Genomic DNA, 20090 nt, shown 5'->3' with positions numbered 1-20090 from the left:
CCAGATCATGGCACTCAGTGCCACGGTCAGTCTCAGTTTAAAAACCTCCAGGGATGGTGAATCCACCACCTCTCTGGGCAGGCCATTCCAATGCCTGATTACTGTGTCTGGAAAGAATTTTTTTCTGATATTCAATTTCCTCTGGCAGAGCTTGAGCCCGTGCCCCCTTGTCCTATTGCTGAGTGCCTGGGAAAAGAGACCAACCCCCACCTGGCTAGAACTTCCCTTCATGTCAACCTAGCTCAGCCTACCTCACTCGTTTGGGGGTAGGTGAAAACTGGTGTAGCAGGCAGCTCTTAAATTGGTGGATATCCATCAGAGCAGCAAGTAAGGATGACATTGGTGTATTTAAGTGTATACATTGTGTCTCTGGTCTGAGAACACGGGAGATGGCATTCCACGAGTGGACAGTTAGCACTGAGCCTAGTAAGAGCTTACTCTGCATGCCTGTGGCTGAGCTTAATTCTGCATCAGCCTTTTTCTAGTCAAACGTGGGAAACCTCATCTGCACACATGAATGGTGGAGAATACAGTGACTACTGAGTAACTAAATACTCCACAGTAATAGGAGCTCACTGAAAAGATAATTTTTTCATCTCTGTTTCTAATGTTCCAGCATAGTATTCCAGAAATGTGTGGGAAATCACGTCTTTGCTGAGTTCAAAAGCTACACACAAAAGTATGATTTATTAAAAAGTGAATTATCTCATTGTATACTCCAAATTTCATCAGCACTTCAAGCACTTTGTAGTTAGCTTTACTTAATGGTGTGTAGGCTTTAAAACAGAGCCTTAAGATTCCCCATCTTTTGGGGGGTTTTAGATTGCTTAGCTTCATTAAACTGCTTTTTTATATTTACTGTGAATCACTGTGAGGGGTTTTTTTGTTTGTTTTTTTTCTCTTATATAGTCCTTGCAGAATTTGTCTTTAATCAGTCACAGTTCTGGTGGAGGCCGATGGTACAAACTGTGTGTTTGGGGGGGCAGGGTGAGAGGAGCCCAAGGATTTCAGCAACTCTGCCACTGCCTGTGGCAGGCCTGTACAAGAGGAGGATGCAGAGAAGAGAGGGGTAGCAGAAGAGAGGGAAGCTTGAAGAGGCTTTAAGCAGTCCAGCATCATTTGGTGCCTGAAGCAAGTTGTTGGCTCAGTGCTAGGAGTTGGTAAGAGCTCAACAAGTTGTCAGATCTCACTGTAGCCTCAGTAACTGGCACAGTGTATGTTCTTACCCCTTTTTCTACTTGTCTGTCCCTCTTTGGCAAAGTAAAACTCATTTGTGTTAACCACCTCTTTGCATTCCTCTTTTAATCAACTGACCAAGAAGGTGGCATGAACGAATAAAGAAGTGCTTGTGGCACTGTACTTGGTAAGGAATCATATCACATCAGAATTCAGAAACATCACTTTAAATAATAAATAATTAGCAAAGTATGTAGTGGTTTACATGAGTGCTGATGCTAAAGACATAACCACAAGATGTATCTGTAGCGCTTGGGGAATTAATGGAGCAGCCAAGCCTTTCATAGCATATCAGCTGTGTATCTGAAAGCAGCCTCTTTCTCCAGACTGTGCCATGTTTCTACTCTGTTGGTCTTAAACGTGGGAGGAGCCTCCATCTCTGTGGAATAAGTGTGCTCTAGCACGCAGTTCCTCTTAGCATTTACTCCAGCTTTTCTTGCTCTCCAACGAATAGTCTCAGCTTTTTCAGTTGTAAGGAAGTGGCACATTCTGCATGTTGGCTCTCATTTGCTTAGTTCTCCATCGTTTGACATAAATGCCAGCAGAATTGAACACCTATATATTTGTAGTTTACCTTGACAACACTGCAGGTATATTCCCCAATATCTCTGCACTGTAAAGCTGCAGTAAAGCTCTAATGACCTGTGGGTTATTGATATAAATTGTTAATCATTTTCTGCCTACTGTGTCTCATTGTTTTATTAGTGTGGAGGAATATCTTGTGCAGACTCTTTTGGTTCCATAACCTTTGATCACAATTCTCATGTCTTCCTAGCACAGCACATCTGCTGGTATCTAAAATGTCCATCAGCATTTTCTCTGTCTTTCTTGAGGACTTATTCATAGATCCTGGAGTAATTCGTAATCCATGGTACTTCTTTCTCCTCATCCATTGTCAGTGTTTTTGCTCTCCCGCTTGTTTCTGCTGTATTTTAAGTGTTTTTGTAAGAGGTGTGTTTCTCCAGTAGCATGCATAGTTTCTCTGTTATTCTGTGTGCCATTCTAGTAGAAGACCACTTTTTCAGCAGTCACAGTGAGGGTCCAATTCTGTATTCTCTCGCTTTCTATTGCTTATTCATGTAGGTCTCTTAGCATTTCTTTCTTTCAACACCAGGTTTATCAGATGCTAAAATTGAGGCAACCAAAGATGAACTAGCATCAAGTGTTGTTTGTAATTTAAAATTTATATACCTATATCTTTCTACCTTTTTCTTAATGCTAGGACAGTATGGAATGTAACAGTTTAAAGATTTATCTGGCCTTTCTAAGCCTGTTGGTTTTGCAGACATCTGCTCTATTTGTGGTGTGTTTATCTGGGGTTCCTTTACCAGTCTTTTCCTGTCTGGCATTGTTCCTTCTGTATTCTGTAAATATACTTGGCTACTAAACAAAATTGCATCAGCTACAGAGATATTTCCTCTCCTTAGCTCTGTGGAGTTATACAAATGTCTGATGTGTTTTCCCTGAGGTAGTCCAAGGATATTCATCATGTGGATGAAACCAAGCAAGAATATTTCAGTTCTAAGTGATATAAATAATAAAGTGATAGAATGTAAGTAATTTTTACGTTATAAACACATGCAAATATGAGGATTGTAGTTTGATTCAAATGTTATCTTAATCGTGGAGGTGGTTAGTAGTGCCACTGTCATCATAAGACAGTTCTTGATTATGTAAATAACTTAATGTTGCACAGTTGTTTCACTTTCAGATACCCTGTATGACATAGGAAAGTTTGTGCATACAGAGTACGTGTATATATATGGCTTTTCTATATCAGACTGCTCTCTTGTTAGTGTGTGGTCTGCTAGAGAAGTGGCCTAAGTGAAGTGCTGTGCAAAGATGCCTATGTGAGTTCTGTTGCCTCATCTCATTTAGATGGGCTCAGATGTCTCTATGCCGTGTTATATTTTGCACCTTCTAATTTCTTGTCAGCTAATACTACTCTGTCTTTAACTATAATCCTTTTAGTTGAGTCAGCTGGAGTTAAACTGTACTTTGGCTGCCCATGCCAACCCTGCACTAGTGATTGTGATTGCCCTTCAGCATTTTGCTGACAGTACATCACCACATCGACTTGGTCCTTTGATGCTTTGCCATCAGTTCATGTCATGCTGTACACATACCTAGTCCCTGGCACACTGGATCTGTCTGTCTTGTCACCAAGTTCATGGTGCTCCTTTTCAATGTGTTTATATCCAAAGTTCACCACTTATCTGACACATGAGAAAAAAGCCTCTGGTAGAGAAGTGGTAACAGGAAACATAACACGCTTCAGTTTGCATACTATTTTGATATAGATATGCTTTAACAAATTACCTGTTACTTGGTATCTTGTTTTTAATTTTTTGAGATGAATCATTTCAAGACAGCTTGATTGATTTCTGACCACAGAAACTGTGGCCTTGTATCTGAGGGGGCTGTTAGGCTCTCCCCTCAGCCAGGGCACAGCTTTTCCCATTTCATGTTTCTGGCATTCATAAAGAAGTGCTTGCACTTCTCCTTCCTGATTGAAGGAAGTCCTGTCTTGCCTCCCCTAGAACAGGAAACTTCATGCCTTGCTGACTAGTAGATTGGCTGAAGCTTTGCCTGCTAGAATCACTGTGAAACCTCTCTGTTTCCACTGAAACCTCACTCACAGCTGTAAAGTTTGAATGTTTATTACTAGGTCTGTGTGCTGACTGATTACAAGTGATGGCAGTACCTCTTGGTAGGAAATAGTGAGCAAAATTCACCAACACTAATAGACAGAAGTGGGAAAGGTTTTACGGATTAGCTGCTACTCCCTCTCAAGCTGTGCCAGGCATCTTCTTTACTCGCTAGACACAAAAGTCAGCTGGTTAAAGCACGGTTTACAGGTCTTTTCTTTTATTAAAGAAAGTGTTGCATAAATCCCAGAAGTCAACTTGCTGCATCGGGATTTAGTTTAAAATTGATTTACATAAATCCAACACTGATCTTGAGAGCTACTGCTAAACTGATGTTTGTGAAAGGTGTCAGCATGCTCTGCAGTTTTGGTTCCTCAGTCCCTTCAGACTGGGGGCGTGTCTGGAGCAAGCTGTGGCTATGGGGAGTACCAAGAGGACTAAACATGGGTGAGAAATTGAGATGTGTTGATACATAATTAACTTTTACTCCACATGGAGACTAGGGCATTTCCTGGAGAGCAGTTGTCTGAAGCAGAAAGCCAGTACCACGTTTGCTACAAATGAAGACACTTGGGACAAGTTGGAGTCACCATGAAAGTTCAGGCTTGATTTGGTGCAGATTTCAGTATTATCTCTTATCTACTCGTGGTCTTTAGTTGAAGCAGATGCTATTATTGCCTTCTGTATAGATAGATGGTGAGATTTCATTCCCAAGACTCAATGGAGATGTTTTATTAAAGCACAATATGATAATTTAATTTAGTGCAAGTCAAATCCCTTTTACTTGTTATCCATAGAACCTGATCATTCAGAGGATTAAGATCCACGCAATAACTAATTGCATTCCTTGCAAGTGACAAATGCACAGAGGTGTAATGTAAAGTGCTGTCAGCTGCAAGTCTGATTAAATACCATGATGTGTATGCTACTAGAAAGTAAAATCTACTCTTGTAAACACGGCACTGTCCCTCCCATTTTCAGCATTGTTTCAGTACTAAGCATATATATCTCGTTTTGGCTCCTGCACAAAAGTGGGTTGACTAATTTGTAGAGCTTCCTCCATTTATATTCTTTTGAGATGTTTTCCTCAGTGTTAAAGAACCAGCTAAATTTTTGTCTGTGAGGATGCAAGTGGCAGGAATTTTTCTACTAGGATCTCTGACAATCAGCTGCTCTCTGTTTCATAATGTATTTTGGTCATCATGTTCTTGCCAGCATGAGCTTGCAATGCGTCCACCCCCATATGCTCCTTTTGATAAGATTTTGAGTAACAAAAGTCCTCATTCAGCACCAATAATTACATGTTACCTGTACTACCTTTCCAGGCATCCATGTATGTGCCAGACTGTTTATGGAACTTAATTTAAAAGCTGGGAAAAGTAAACTTTGAACTTTTTTTAAAGTACGTTGTCACGTTAAGTTTGACAAGCATTTATAAATACAGAGTCATTAAGAGATTATAAGAACTGAGTACATGGCTGGTATTTACAGGATCTATCCTGCAAAATAATTGTAATCTATTTAATCTGTGTTAGGTTCTTTTTTCTGATACAAACAGCTCATAAAATTATGGTGTGTCTTGGGTTGGAAGGGACCTTAAAGGTCATCTAGTTCCAATGTCCCTGTCATGGACAGAAACGCCTTCCACTAGACCAGGTTGCTCAGAGCTCCATCCAGCCTGGCCTTGAACATTTACAGGGATGTGGCATGCACAGCTTCTCTTGCCTTTAAAATTTAGTTTTGTTAGCAGTGCCAGGGGAATGAATTCACCAACAAGTTAACTGAGAACTCTGTGTAACTTAGCAGTGGTACAGACAAACTGGCATATTAGGGAGTCAGCTGGTGATTCCATTTACATGACCAAGTTTCTGCAGAGAAATGCCATTGCTGTGTCCAGCTTGAGTAGTTACCTCCACCTTATTGCCCTGCATTGCAACTGTTTAAGAAAGGATCTTTGACAGATGAACTGAATGGCAAGTGTTTACTATTTCAATATTTTACCTATGAATGTCAAAAAACATGCTTCAAATGCCTTATGCATATCAAATTATGAGAAGCAATTTGGTTACATAACACTGGGAAACATAAACTACAAAATCTGCCTGACATAAAAAGCTTGATATGAAAAGACTGAGAGGATGCTGGCTTTTGTGAGAGCAGGACAGCTGAAAGCTCTAATAACAAATGTATCAAGTTCCCTGGGAAGAGGTCCTTTCTCTTCCTTCCTACTATAGTTTTTGACCAGAAACCCTATTACAGTGCTTTAAGCTTTTAAAAATTCAGATAGTAGGCATAGCCAACACCTTTAGAAGAGGAGGTGGCAGTTCTTCCCATGCTCTACAGGCTTCACCTTTTGCCTGCCCCTGTGTCCTGGGCTCCAGAACTGTTCCAGCTTCAATGTAATTCAGGCTTCTTCCAGCCTCTCCATGGTTGCTCACACAGACACATTTCTTAGGTTCTAGTTCTGGGTTTGCCTGCCTTCAGGCTGAGGATTTCACCCTCTGTCCCACCTCTGACTCACTGTGGTTTCCAAGGTAAATATGAGTTCTATTCAGCACAGTGATTCTGTTCTGCATTTCTTGGAGACAAAACAGTTTTCACTAGTAACTTCCCACCCTCCAGAGAAAAGGCCATTAGTCATTTTTTTATACAAGTGTTCAACCCCCATCCCCAGCAAGTCAAAGCAGTAAACTCAACTCATACACCAAAGGCAGAATTTCTCTTATATTCATTTAGGCAGCTAAAAGTTAGACATTTTTGTGTGATCTTTATAATGAGCGAACTGTCGACCTCTGAAAGGTGATTTGCTGTTGCAGTGCACCAATGAAAGCATCCTTTGTTCATGCCACTGAGAAAGAGATACATACTCTGTAATGCATTAATAGCTTTTATTAGAAATAAGGAATAAGTTGATAGCATAGATAACCACAAAATTACAGAATGGTTGAGGTTAGGAGGGACCTCTGAAGGTCATCTGGTCTAACCCCTTGCTCAAATAGTGCCACCTAATGCTGTTTGCCCACGACCATGTCCTGATGGCTTTTGAATATCTGTAAGGGTGGAGACCCTCCAGCCTCTCTGGGAAACTTGTTCCAGTGCTTGATTACCCTCACAGTCAAGAATTGTTTCTAGATGCTCATATGGCATCTCCTATTTCAGTTTGTGCCCATTGTTTCTGGCCCTGTTATTGGGCACCACTGAGAAGAGCCCAGCTCTGTCCTCTTTGTACCCTGCCTTCAAGTATTTATATGCAGGATAAGATCCTCTTGAGCCTTCTCTTCTCCAGGCTGTACAGCCCCAGGTCTCCTGGGCTTTCTTCATAGGAGGGACACTCCAGTCCTTTTGTCAGCTCTGTGGTACTTGCGTCCTATCAGATACAAGGAACACAGCATTTTGCAGCATCAGGTCGGCCTCTTGTTGCAGCACGGTGTGCTACACTTGGTCCCATCCATGCTAAGGATTTTCTTAGAGGTGAACAATGTCATTTTTCACTTCAACTGTCAAGCCAAAGGATGTCACCATAAAAACATGCTGCTTCCCCTTGAGATAAAGACAAGGTCACACAGGTGGTGCCAAGTGGGGGTTGGTTGCTGCTCCTCCACGATGAGTAGCTGACAAAGTTGATCCTTCACCCAGGAGATAAGTGCAGTGCAGCACAGGCCTGAAGGCCAAGCTGTATGTGCAGCACAACCCAACACAGGGCAGCAAAGTACAGCACAGGCCCATGGCCAGTCAGGTCAGCTGTTTCACAGATCCCCAACTCCTTAGTATGCCACAGTCTTCCTGTTTGGATCACTGCAGCTGTTCGTCCTGTGTTCTCGGACCAGTTCACAGGAGGACACCGTTGACTACAAAGAGACCCTGGCAGAATAATTGAGACTTGTATGAGTAACTTCTAGGTGAGATGAGTCTCTTCTGCAAACAGTGCTAAGTAATCCCCAGAACTCCGGGTTTTCGGTTCATTTTCTTGAGTCATGAATTTTGTCATGGTCTCATGAACGTGTAGCAGGTGGGGTTTTTTCTGCAGTTCAGCTTGTGTGCACCTGCCTAGCTTAGATGGCAGTGTCTTTCCCAAGAGGGAAGACTTTTCCAGCCTTGTTTATCTGCCTAACATTCTGTGTTAATTTTACTCTATCAATTTTAGTATCTGTTAGAAATTACTACAACTCCCTTGTGGAGCCGCATAAGTACCAGTAATGCTTATAACCATCTATCTATATACATTCTGCATTCTGTCTATCACGTTTTGTCCTGTATAATGCAGTTTCACAGCAGATCAGAGAAGGAAGTCAGTGCAGTGTGTGACTTATTTGTTGGCAGGGTGTTTCACTGCAGACACACTATTGCATATTCATATCACATTGCATGGAAAAATTATGCCATGGAAAACTAAGCATTGTACAAACCTAGAGCAAAATCAGCCTCTGCTCTAGAGACTTCACTGTCTACACTTCCTCTTTTTGAAATAAGGTGTCGCTTCTCATCTACAAAACCATGACTGGGATCTTTCTAAAACAAAGAAACTACCTTGCTCATTGTGTTACATTGCTGTGATGAAAATCAGAAGCACCTCTTAGGCTGGATTATTCCTGGTGGGACTGGCAGGCTAGAATCTTGTCCAGAACAGCTCATTGTTCTTGTCTTAAGTTCATTGGTCTTTATGATCATCCATCCAAATAATCCTTTTATCATCAGTGCTGCCAAAGGTATGAAAAGACTGGGCCTGCAAACACTGGATGTTTAAGAAAAGGAGATTATTTTTCCTTCATTTGATTGATTCACTGCAGGAGGTATAATTATTTCAGAATGCATTGACTGCTTGTATTTTGTAGAAATTGTTTGGGGTTTGATTTTAATTATCTATATGTTTTTGTGTTTTCTCTGCCTATTACAGGATACAAACAGACTGAACTGGATAATTATGTGAATTGTTCACATTAAACATTTTTTGCTATCTGACCAGTTCTAGTAATACTGTACGTGGTCTTGGTAATGGTGAATAATCATGAGATGAGATGATACCTGAGTATGAATAGCACTTTAATTTAAAGCTTCTTTTACCTTTTCTGGTTATTATTTCCTTCTGGATTGTTTTCTCACAGAGATCAGCACAGTTTCTTTCCAAAAAAAGCCACAGAGTGATTAATGTGATTTTTTTCCGCCTCTGACATCAGATTCTAGTTCTATGCATTGAGAATTCAGCCTTTCATACTGTGCATTTCATGTGCTGTTAACTGTGTTAATGGATATAAGCTGATTACATTCCACTCTGGTAACTGATCTATCTAAAATATTTAGAGGATGTTCATGGCCAGTTCTCTATGAGTGGAGGGTGAAGTTCAGTGTAGGATATTTTAAAGACAGAGCAATTATTTTATATGTTTAGAAGGGTTGATGAAAATTTAGCTGGCCCTAAAATCTCTTGAGTTAGACATATTGCAATAGACTGCTGTGGTTTTTTAATTTTGATAAATATTGGGGTTTTTTTAACTTTTTGATGATGCCACCTTTTGTTTGAGAGCAGTGGGTACAATACTATTTTAAAAGAACTTAATTCACATTCATTCCAGACATTTTATTTTCTTGAAGCTGTAGTGGTGGTGTCAACCATTATTTTTTTTGCTGTTTATTTTATTAATGTCATCAAAGGACTGTTAAGAATTCAGTTCACTTTAATTAGTGGAGGCTGTTGTTTCTGGAACATCACTGCTGATCAAGCTTTGCTGCTGTTGAAAATGACTTTTTACTATTGATCTAAATCAGGAGCATTTCAGGAATTGGAGTTTTGCTGAGGTGCTCCTAAAAATTAGGATCTTGGCAAGCAAGGTGATGGAATGTTCAAATCCATGTGGATTCACTATATGATCAGGGAGAGATTTTGAGCTTTTGGAAAATGATCCAAATATGTATGTATGTAGTAGGTAAAGGGAGCCACCTAGAGTTAACCTATAGTTAATCTCTAAGTATAAATATATGTCTAGTCGTCTGCCTGTTACTGCAGTTTAGGTGCCAAATGTGAAACATTTTTATCTCTAACAAGCCCTCTCCTGAGAGCAAGCACCAAAATAAGATTAAAATCCCCTTTAATATATTTTAATAATGCTGCTGAAGTATTAGTACAGTTTCTGAATTTTATATTAAAAAGCATTAAGAGAAAAAAGATTGGTACTAAAGTCTCTCTCGTTCCAGTTGAGGACTCTGACTGGTATATAATTAGGCTCTTTCAATAACTGTCTTTGGACACACGGCTTCCTGCCTCTTAAGAGCAGTTTCCTTGCTTTGGTGGGAAGATTGGAAGGTGCCCTCCCTGTGACTCCTCTTTAGCTGGGATGATAGCCTAGAAAAACAGCAATCTGGTGCCCTGCAAGCTGAGAACTTACCCTGAAACCAGTTCTTGGAAGAGATTCTCTAATAGTAAACTTGTCCTACAGCCCCTTCTCTTGCATTTCCAGTAGCTGCAGTGTTTTGTGCTGGACTTGAAACTGTTGCTGTCATATTCCATGCATTGCTGGACCTTCAGGACAATTAGACAACATTGGGCTTTCTGGACTGGAGATTCTTCAGGGCAAGCACTGACTCTTTAAGATCTTCCAAGTTTCCCTAGGAAGATACCTCCCTTGTTGGGGATACTGGGGCTCCAGTATTATCTTCTTATACAGAGGTGCCTAAATTTGGAATACATTTTATTTTTGTTGCCAAAGCAAGCACTCTGCATTGCACTCTGTAGCAATCCCAATCTCCTTTGAAAAGACAAGCAGCAGTTTATCTGAAAAGGAGAATCCCAGGTGTAGTGTTCCCCTTTTTATGTCCCACTGAGATGTATCAGAAAGGCAACTTGTCAGCCAGAAACAGAAACTTATAAAATGGGTCAGTGAAGTGTTCATAGTTCTACCGCGCATGATTTTCCCACATAACTTTGCGTAGCTATAATAGGTGCAATAATTACTGCAAACACACTTGGACAGCAAGTGGCAAACCAGGATTGTGTGGATTGTGTGGTTGGGGCCATGCAGATGGGTTTCAGAGTCACAGGCCACATGTTTTTAGACTTTACCTTCCTTGAAGGAAGTGTTAATCACAGCCTGTGCCAAGGAAGGTGAGGTGAGCTTAAGGCTGTACCTGGAAGCAGTTCTTTGGGCACTTAAATTGATTAATATCCTGTAACTTCTGATGCCAGACACTTAATTAAGGTTTAGTTTTGATCCCTTTCTTATTCCAGGATGCTTGTAGTCAAGACTGACCATTCAGATTTCTTCAGAGACTCTCAAAGTCCATATTGATTAGTTGCTCTAATTCTTTAATGTAAAATTACGTATGGCAGAACAGATTATCATTTATGTCAGCACAGTTTATTTTGCACAGAAGATGAAAACACCTTCGAATACATTCAGGAAGTATTTGTAAATATTTCAAGTGGCTATGCCTTGTTTTGATTTTTAGAACAGAAATTCCTTGAAATCTAAGCAAGTCATCTTCCTTAACTTGCTACCCAGAAGTGTGAAGTCCTCTGCTCTTCAAAACATGAGAGCATTCCTAGATGTTAGTACAGCCTGGCCACCATGTGCATTGTGTATCTACTGGCCTTTGGAATTTGCATTATAGCTTTTTCCTTATGCCTGACAGCTCCAGCGTGCAAGTTCTCTGTGCGGAAAAACAAGTGGCTGGAATGTACTGTCCTGTTGTGCAGCACCTGCCCCCTTCTGCCTTCCCAAAGCTGGGATGAAGAGACCTTATCATGGGCAACACTTGCTTTTCCTCCCCCTATGATTTCTCTATGATTTTGCCATCATTGTACACAATGTCATGTGTCAATAGGGCCCTGGGGAATTGTCCATACCACAGGCTTCAGATTGCAGCATGTCTGATATTATCTTTCTTTAAAGCCTGCACTGCAAGGGGGAAGCCATAAACCCCAGGCATGATGGCTTGTTTCTAGCAGAATTACAAGTTCTGGCAGAGGTTACAGTGCTGCAAGGTGAAATGCTAATGCAACAAACTAAAATTGGTGATGCAATAAAGCCATCAAACTGACTGAAAAAGCATCAGTTTAGGAGAACTGAAAACGTCTCTTCCAATAAATGCCTTGATATTCCAGAAAACCGGGCAAGAATGAGTAAGGTTTCTTAGCTTTATGGAGGTTTGATACCAAACCTTTAAAAAAGGGTTACTGATCTTAAATGCTGTATCTCAAAAACAGTATAGAAATCTTTTTTCAGAAAGCAGAGAAAGAAAACAATTGCAGAGCTATTACTGTTGAAGACATGACCTCAGTGTGGCAGAGGAGTTGCTTTTGTTGTCTGTAAGAGTGCTTTCTTTGAGTCTGCAACCCAGACATTGTGACTGAAAGGAAAAACTCCATCAGAAATCAATTAAGTCCAGTTAAACTCAAGTATTACTTTAGAACAAAAAGACTGGTTTTGTTGCTTGAACTGCTAAAAAATTAATAAAACCATTATTTTAACAAGGAGCTTACTGGCAAAGCCAGAATTTCACTCCTGCTGTATCCAGTTACTCATACTTCTTACTACTTAATGTCTAGCTGTTATACACATGTAACCTCAATTACAGTAACATCTGATGTTTAACTGTTTTAGTGTGTTTAACTTTGTGGCACCCATGGTACATAAGGAGGTTATTGTCTTCAGCTATGGGTAGATAACTTGGGTAGTTACGGGTTTAGTATGAAATTATGAAAGTATGAGTTAGATGAGATCTCATCTAACTTAAGCACTTTAGAAGTTAATCATTTAAGTTGTCTGGGCTGTGTCCCCTGCTGAGGGAGAAGACACCCCCAGGTAGCAATCCATCTCCACCTTTAAGTGAATGGGATAAACCATCCACAGAGGTGCCTTTCTGGAGTTGGAGCACCAAACAAGACATCTCATGCCAAGAAAGATGAAGTGTCCCCTTGAGGACACAAGTGACTTTCTATGGGTTGGGGGAAGCAGAACATGCTCTCCCACCTCCCACGGCAGACCCATAAACATAAGCCATTCTTTCTCTCTGCTTGTTAGTAATTGATGGGGTTTGTTACTCCACTGCAAACTGGGCTTTTCTTTCAGTTTTATAAACTGGGTGGGGAGGGGCATGCTTGGTAGTACTGATGTGTTTGGATGGGAGGCCACAGGGAAAATCAGCTGTACCAGGAAGCAGTGCTGGTGACTCAGTAAACAGCATGGCACCGAGTGTCCTGGCACGGTGCTTTTGAGCATTGCCTTCCTGGTTGTGCTGTAGGTCAAATCTCAGAGCTGCTAGTCATTACAGGATCATACTTCACAAGAGTAAGATATTAAACCCCAGACAAATTATATGATAGGTAACTCTGTCCTTGCCCTTACCTGCAGCTTCACCTAAATTATACAGTCTTACCCACAACCTGATTTAAACCTTTCTGAGCACAGATGAGTTGCTGTCTTCTGTCCCAGAGGTGGCAGCAGTCTGGAGCAAGTGAAGTGATTTCTACATATGCAAGAAGTAAAGCCCTTTGGAATTTTAGATGAAGAGCACTATGGAAATGAAATATATCGTTACTTCATGAAGTTACTTAATGTTTAGAGTTGAGATTTTGCAATATCCCAATAAATGTAAGTGATTCCCTGCACTTGGTGCTAGTGCTTGTGCGGCAGCCCAGAGCGCTGCTCTTCCCACAATAAGCAGAGAGCAGAACAGTGAGCAAAGAGGAGCAGCAGGGCTCGTGTTTGACTTGCGGTTCTGGTCCTGCTCCATGTCGGCGCTTGCCACAACAGGGAGATGACCCAATATTTGCAAGCAGTTCAGAACCCCTGCCCTTCCCACCCTCACCAGCTGGGGGTGAAGGTAGTTGAACTATGGGCGAGTACAGACAGTTCACCATGGATGGTAACAGCGCTAAAACCAGTGCAGCTGATGCCAGCTTGCCTTTGACTTTTAGTTCATATTGCAGCTTTAGTTCTGTAATTCTTCATTTGTTGCATTATGAATTCCTTCTCAGTACTCTGTGGTGTATTTTAGGGACTCCCAGAGTAACGACAGGTAAAACTGCCCCTTCTGCAGACACCTCCAAGGGAAGGGAAGAATCTGCTGAGTTGTCTCTGCTAGACAAAGCCTCTGCAAGGCTGAGACCTTCCTGCCACACAGATCCAGAGCTTACTTTAGAGAAGGAAACTGACTCCTTGTCAGTCCTCTGTGCAAGAGCAAACTGCCTGAAAGCCTCGTTGTTGTTGGCCCAGTTTTGACTGCTCTTCTCTATCATCCCCTGACACCACAGCTTTAATGAGATGAGCATTGTTTTAGCAGATTAACCCAGAGAGAGTTAGTGGAACTCTTGGCACAGAAGCAGGACAGAGGCTGGAGCCTGACTGTTCTTTGGCTCTGTCCTTCCCTTCCAAACTCAAAATCTGACAGACTGTTCCTGAAGTGTTTCCAGCTTCCAAGAGATACCAGCAGTGTCTGTGGGATAGGATGGAGATGTGTCCTTCACAAGAAATCGTTAGAACAAGAGCAACAAAAGAAATGAAATAGATACGTGTCTTAGGTTGCCTGTGCTATCCTGATATCAGCCTGAATGGCCTGATATCTTTTAGAGAGCTGTGAAACTGCTCTTTTAGCTTACTTGGGTTTGAGACTTGGAAGGTTTTTAGGGCCTAGGCTGTACCAGAGGCTGAGTACAGCTCATGACATTGTGGAAACTGTCCATTCCAGGGACATAACCATGATTGAGGACTCTGACTTTAAGTGGGAGACAGCTTGTTGTAGTAAGACAGACGGTATTACCTGGTGTGGTAGTTAGGCCTTAATTTTAGTAGACCTCAGTTTAGTAGGCCCAGAAAATGCTACGTAGATTAGAGGACAAGCATCACCTGACTTAAGCAACCAAAGAGATATATCATTTGATATCAAATTAAGTATAAAAGAAGGTGTAGGAAGTGCCTAGCCCTCTTTCCCTTCATGGCCAGGTGCTGAGCAGACCTGATCTCACCATTACTGAGGGTGTTGGGTCTCATTCACCCCTTCACAGCTCTTTGGTTTGGGAAGTGAACATTTCTTTGTTGTTTGTTTTTCCTCCTCTCTCGCTGGGTGTTTCTTGGCTGGGGTGGTTAAATCTATATTGTTGGGTGGGCAACTCGGTGGTTGTTGTTTTTTTCCACATTTGTATATATGTGTTATGTCATATTCTGTTTTTAATTTTCTCTCTTGTATAAAAAAAAAAGCTCACTATTTTAAGTGTTAGTTCTAGTTTTTTATTTTTTCCTCAGGGTTGTGGGGGGTTTCTCTCTCTCTGTGTTTTTGGGCAGTTGGCATTTTACCAGCCCAACCTAAAGCACCTGGTCAGGAAACAGGGTGATTCAGAGGCTGCTGCACAGACAGCACAGCCTTGTGCTTGGCAAAGGGAGGCCAGGCTGGGAGGTGTAAGGTGATCAGCCTCTCTAATGTGTACTACTTTGCAATTCAGAAGGGTTACCCTGGCTTCTAGAGCCGGCTAAGTTATGCCCAGTCACAATTCTGCACTTCATAATGGTAGTGTGCAAAGGAAGCTTTCAGTGCTCTCCTGCCTGACTTGGGTGTCTTCTGCTGCACCATAGAATTCTTTCCCAGTTTGAGCTGCAGTGCTTTTGTTACAACTTGTTTTTAACATGTAGGTGTTTAAATCAACCAAACCTTGAATACAGCATAGTTTCACTGACTCCAAGTGAAGGCATTCAGAATGGTCTCCAAAGTGGATATTTATTCTTCTTGATCTGTCATTGTGTTTCCATGCTGAAACTACCCCTGTTGCTACCCTGTAATCAACTGTTACGGAAACAACACGTTGTCCCTAGCGTAAGGTTAGAAAAGTGTTCAACCACAATGCACCCACTGGATAACATGGTGTTTAAAGCATTACACTCTACTCATAGAGCATCAGCAAGATGTGCTCACTTGAAGCCAGGCTACCAGTTTCTCTGTATTTTTATTCAGGCCCTACATGTCCATTGGAACGCTCCGTGATCAAGTCATCTATCCGGACTCAGTGGATGATATGCATGAGAAAGGCTACCAAGATCAAGATCTGGAGTCCATTCTGCAGATGGTTCATCTGTATCACATAGTTCAAAGAGAAGGAGGTAATTGCATATTTTTATAAAAAGGTTTACAAAATGCTTTCCTCACATGTGTGACTGACCTTTACTAACTGAACTGTCAAAACTGGATCCAAACCTTTTATGGTTGTGCGAGCTATGCAAGCCACATGGTTATTGCTACTGATGCTAATGGAGGGAGAAAAGCTGAGTGCTCCTCTCCTTCCCTCCCCAGTAAATCCATGCCCAAGCTGAACATCCTTGTTCTCTTGTAATGGCCAGTCTTTTTCTGGTATTGTGAGATCACTGACCTTCCACCATTTTCTTAGAAAATGTAACCTGTCTTAAAAATATTGTAATGTCACTGACTGCATCAACTTGAAAGTCTGTGGATGAAGAGAGAGTCAGATCTGCTTTCACCTCCGTAGCTTGGGAGATCAGCAGGAGTATGTGCCATTAGGAGTTTCTAATACCACCCCATCAGGGTGAGCAAGTTAAAAATAACCAAAACCACTGGCTGGCAGTCGTGTTGCCATCTACTGCTTGCTCTTCAAGTTGCCATGTGTTCTCAGTGTTGTTTGTTCTCATAGTAGGGAACAATCTAAATACAATTGCACTGTAAATGTGAAGATGTTACAGGTTTCTTTTGTGTCTAAGGAACTGGAGCATTTCATGGCCTTTTTCCCAAGTATAGCAATGATTTTTATCCTTCTGTTCCAGCCACTAATCTCCAGTTTCAATTTCTTCCCCATCATTATGCTTTTAAAACAGACATGGGACAAAGTTAGTAACATTTAGAAAAAAGATAAAGGATCTTTAAACCCCTCTAAGGGACTGATTCAGGAGTGCTGAATGTACCCTGTCTCTCTCTGCCAGCTGTCAATGCTCATTTTTGAGCAGGTACTTTGGGTGCCTTGGCTTGTAATGTGTGTGCTTGGTTACTTAGGATCATTCTGACAATAGAGCGTGGTGGTTCAGCCTTTGGGAATCCCAAGGCAGTGTCTGAATTCCCACTCCTGTATTGCAGCCTGTTGCTCTGTTCAAAAGGCAGAAGGTGTCTTTTATTTTCTAAGTATGCAATGGACACTGAAGAGTCTTTTCTTCACATGTTTTAGAGTTGGGAGTAGTAATTGTGTACAGCAGAAATTGTATACCTACAGATACTTCTCCACCTTGCAATCCTCTTGATAAACTCTTCTCTTTCCATGGGTTAATGCTTCTTCGTTAAGAATGCAATAGTGACTGTTGGTCCGTGAGTTGCAGTAGAAAATAAGAATGTGCCATCACTCTGATACATATTCTTATTCAGATCTGATCCTATGACACAAGAGTTGAAAAAGTGGGGAGAGAGCTAAACTCCGTGACTGGAATAGTTGCAGAGAAGGCCCCTACTCCCTGCACTGACATTATAACTATTCCTATTTAGTATTCCTGAGCCAGTAAGTGAAGTGGCTGGATTGCAGAAGAACAAACAGAAGTGTTGGAATGGGGAGCTGGAAAAGGAAGAGCAGTTAAATTGTCAATGGCAAGAAGTCATTGTGGAGTGTGCAATCATTGTGTGCTGGTACTTGTAGATGTCCTGAACAACATATGATTCTCAGTGGCCAAAACCATCCCCCGAACAGTCTCTGAATGCACATCGTTGTGGTTTCTGACCCTGCAGCTGGAGCATGTAACTCATGATGGGGCAGTTACTGTGCTCCATGCACGAGGTGCCTTGGCCAGTCACCGTTCTGTATTGCCAGACTGAAACCCCAGGTTTGGATCAGTCTCACTCTGCTTGTTCTGCCAAAGAAAGTGTTTATTGCTTACCCCTATTCTTGCTCTTCTGCCTGTCTGAGTGCCTGTGTACAGCACACACAATCTATTAAAGAGTCTGTTCACTGGTGCTCTGTTGAAACTCAGGATAAGGGCACACTGTGCAAAAGTTCACACAAATAAATGGAAAAAATAGTGTCTTAGGTACTTTCTGATCTAAAATGACAGAAATGGGCAAAGCCGGAAAACAGGGAGAGAGATTATCACATACCAGAAGTTTTTAGACCATAATATACTTACTTGTTCCCTTTTCTTCTTAGCACTTGCAGGAGGCAGGTGCCAAGGCGGGGAGAGTGGAAATCCATGACATGTGATTTGACACATTACGTGGGTTTCATATGTTTACATATTTTTAAAGCTGTCCTGGTCTGGGACAGAGACTCATATTCTGGGGTTTTTTGAACCATCAAGACAGAGAAATACTTGCTGAAAGTAAGCAATTGAAATGTTTTATTTATGCATAGATTAATGTTTTTAATTCCAATTTTTATTTAGTCTTTTAAATAAAATAATATTTTTAAACTAAAATTATTTTTCTTGAAAGTAGAACTTTGTGAAATAGTGAAAAATCCCATATAAAGCCTGTAGAACAAATGACTTGCCCCATCTTTGTCCTTTTTCCAAACTGCTTTGATACTTGACAACCACTAGCATTTTACAATAGAAAAAATTTTTGCTGAAAAATTCCCAGCAAATTTCTATTTATATATTACTACAGATGTACTACATCTGAAAGAAAAAAGAAAAAGAAACCAGTTTTAGTTACTCAGATACCTGTGGATATGTGGGATATGTCCATGATGTTTTGAACCGTTTCCTTAACTGTTCTAAGAATGGAGCTGACTATTTGTCAATCATTAAGCTATAGAAATCTCATGTAATTCTTCAATATTCTTCAATCTTCTCCCTCAGAGCCTTACCTCTGTCCCTTCCCTTTTCCTCTATCCCCTGCAGCATTAAGCCTCAACCAGGCAACAGGCTCTTTAGGGCATGACCCTCTTGTGCTTTAACTGAACACAAAAGTCATGGGTGTATAATCTGATGTTTTGCAGTTTTGTGTTCTGCTCCTTGTGGGCAGTTACGAAAAAGCCAGATGGATCCAGAAATACACAGCTCTAATTCAAATTATTTGTCCTGGCATGACTTTATTGTCTTTAGATGAATTACTTCCACATTGCATCAGTACAAGGATCCCCACATTCCAAGTATAAAGTAGCTAACAGTAGCTTGACGTTCTTGTTGCAGCCAGTAACAGAAATTTCTCTTTTTCTAGCAATAAGGTTTGACCCAGTTAGAAGTGAATAGAATGGTCACAAGAATAAATAGGCCAGTTTGGCATTTAGCTTCCGTGTTCTCCTCATCAAACTTCTTTCAGTTAGTCTCAACAGAATAGGTGAAATCCACCAAAACAACAATCCCCCTCCCCACCACCACTGCTGTGGATGTCTCTGAGCCCAAGCTCTCAAAGAACCTGGTGCAGTGGCTGTTGGCAGTAACCCTCTTTGCTGCTACCAAAGCCTGAGGTCCTTTCCTATTGAGGCCCACACTAATGTTTTTCTCACCTGCTGGATATTAGAGGAATGCTGTGTTGTTACTTACCTTTATATCATCAGTAAGGTGTCCCATCAACACCTGCAAAGTTGCTCGTTCTACCAGAACCATAATTTCATACAAAATCAGGGTAGTAAAGAAGGTTGTATTCAGTGTGAGTGGTGAAAAAGCATGTTCATAAATTGGGGGTAATAGCATGGCGCTGTGCAGTAGATACACATAAGGTGGTTCCTTTTGACCTGCTTTGAAAATCTGTGTATATTTAGCCAATGTCAGGTGTGATGCAGCCTCAGGCAGCTGACAGCCTGTCACACGAGAGGAGCCGTCAGTACGTGTGGGAGGACGGGGAACGCGTGACCAGGCCTGTCCAGCTGGGGCTGATGACATTACTGAACAGGTTCAACCTGTTTATGGTTTCTCAGCACCCCAGATTATAATTATTCCTCATTATTTTGCACATTTGTCATATCTTTGGGTCTTGTCCAGGGAACCTTTGTGCTAGGCCATGTATAAACACACAGATGAGCCCATTTCCTCTCTGAGATTTTCTCATCTGATTGTTTTAGCCCTTGATTTGCTTTTGTTATTGGTTACCGGCGGGAACTCTGGAGAGCTCTGCCAGCTTTTCCAGTGGCTCTGAAATGCAGCAACACAAATGCCTGCAGTGTCACTCTGAGCTGGGGCTCATGCAATTGATGGTCTCTTTGTTCCTTCCTCAGCTCTGGGTTGTCTCTGCATATTCATCCTGCAAAGCACCCTGGCTGTCTTCCGTTCAGAGAAGTGCATGGGAACATACGCT

General features: G+C 41.4%; 1 protein-coding gene across 2 annotated transcripts in view; it reads left to right on the top strand.

Moving 5' to 3' along the window:
- The window catches only part of ABCD2 (ATP binding cassette subfamily D member 2), a 45048-nt gene that overhangs the window by 14526 nt on the left and 10432 nt on the right, over nucleotides 1-20090 (top strand). For both annotated transcript variants that reach the window (XM_071552603.1, XM_071552605.1), the window contains exon 7: nucleotides 15822-15967. In XM_071552603.1, coding sequence (XP_071408704.1) covers nucleotides 15822-15967 — 146 coding nt within the window. The remainder of the gene's footprint in view (nucleotides 1-15821; nucleotides 15968-20090) is intronic.

The sequence above is a fragment of the Pithys albifrons genome, chromosome 3 (genome assembly GCF_047495875.1).
Source record: "Pithys albifrons albifrons isolate INPA30051 chromosome 3, PitAlb_v1, whole genome shotgun sequence".
Taxonomy (NCBI): domain Eukaryota; kingdom Metazoa; phylum Chordata; class Aves; order Passeriformes; family Thamnophilidae; genus Pithys; species Pithys albifrons.
This window is presented reverse-complemented; position numbering and strand designations above follow the sequence as displayed.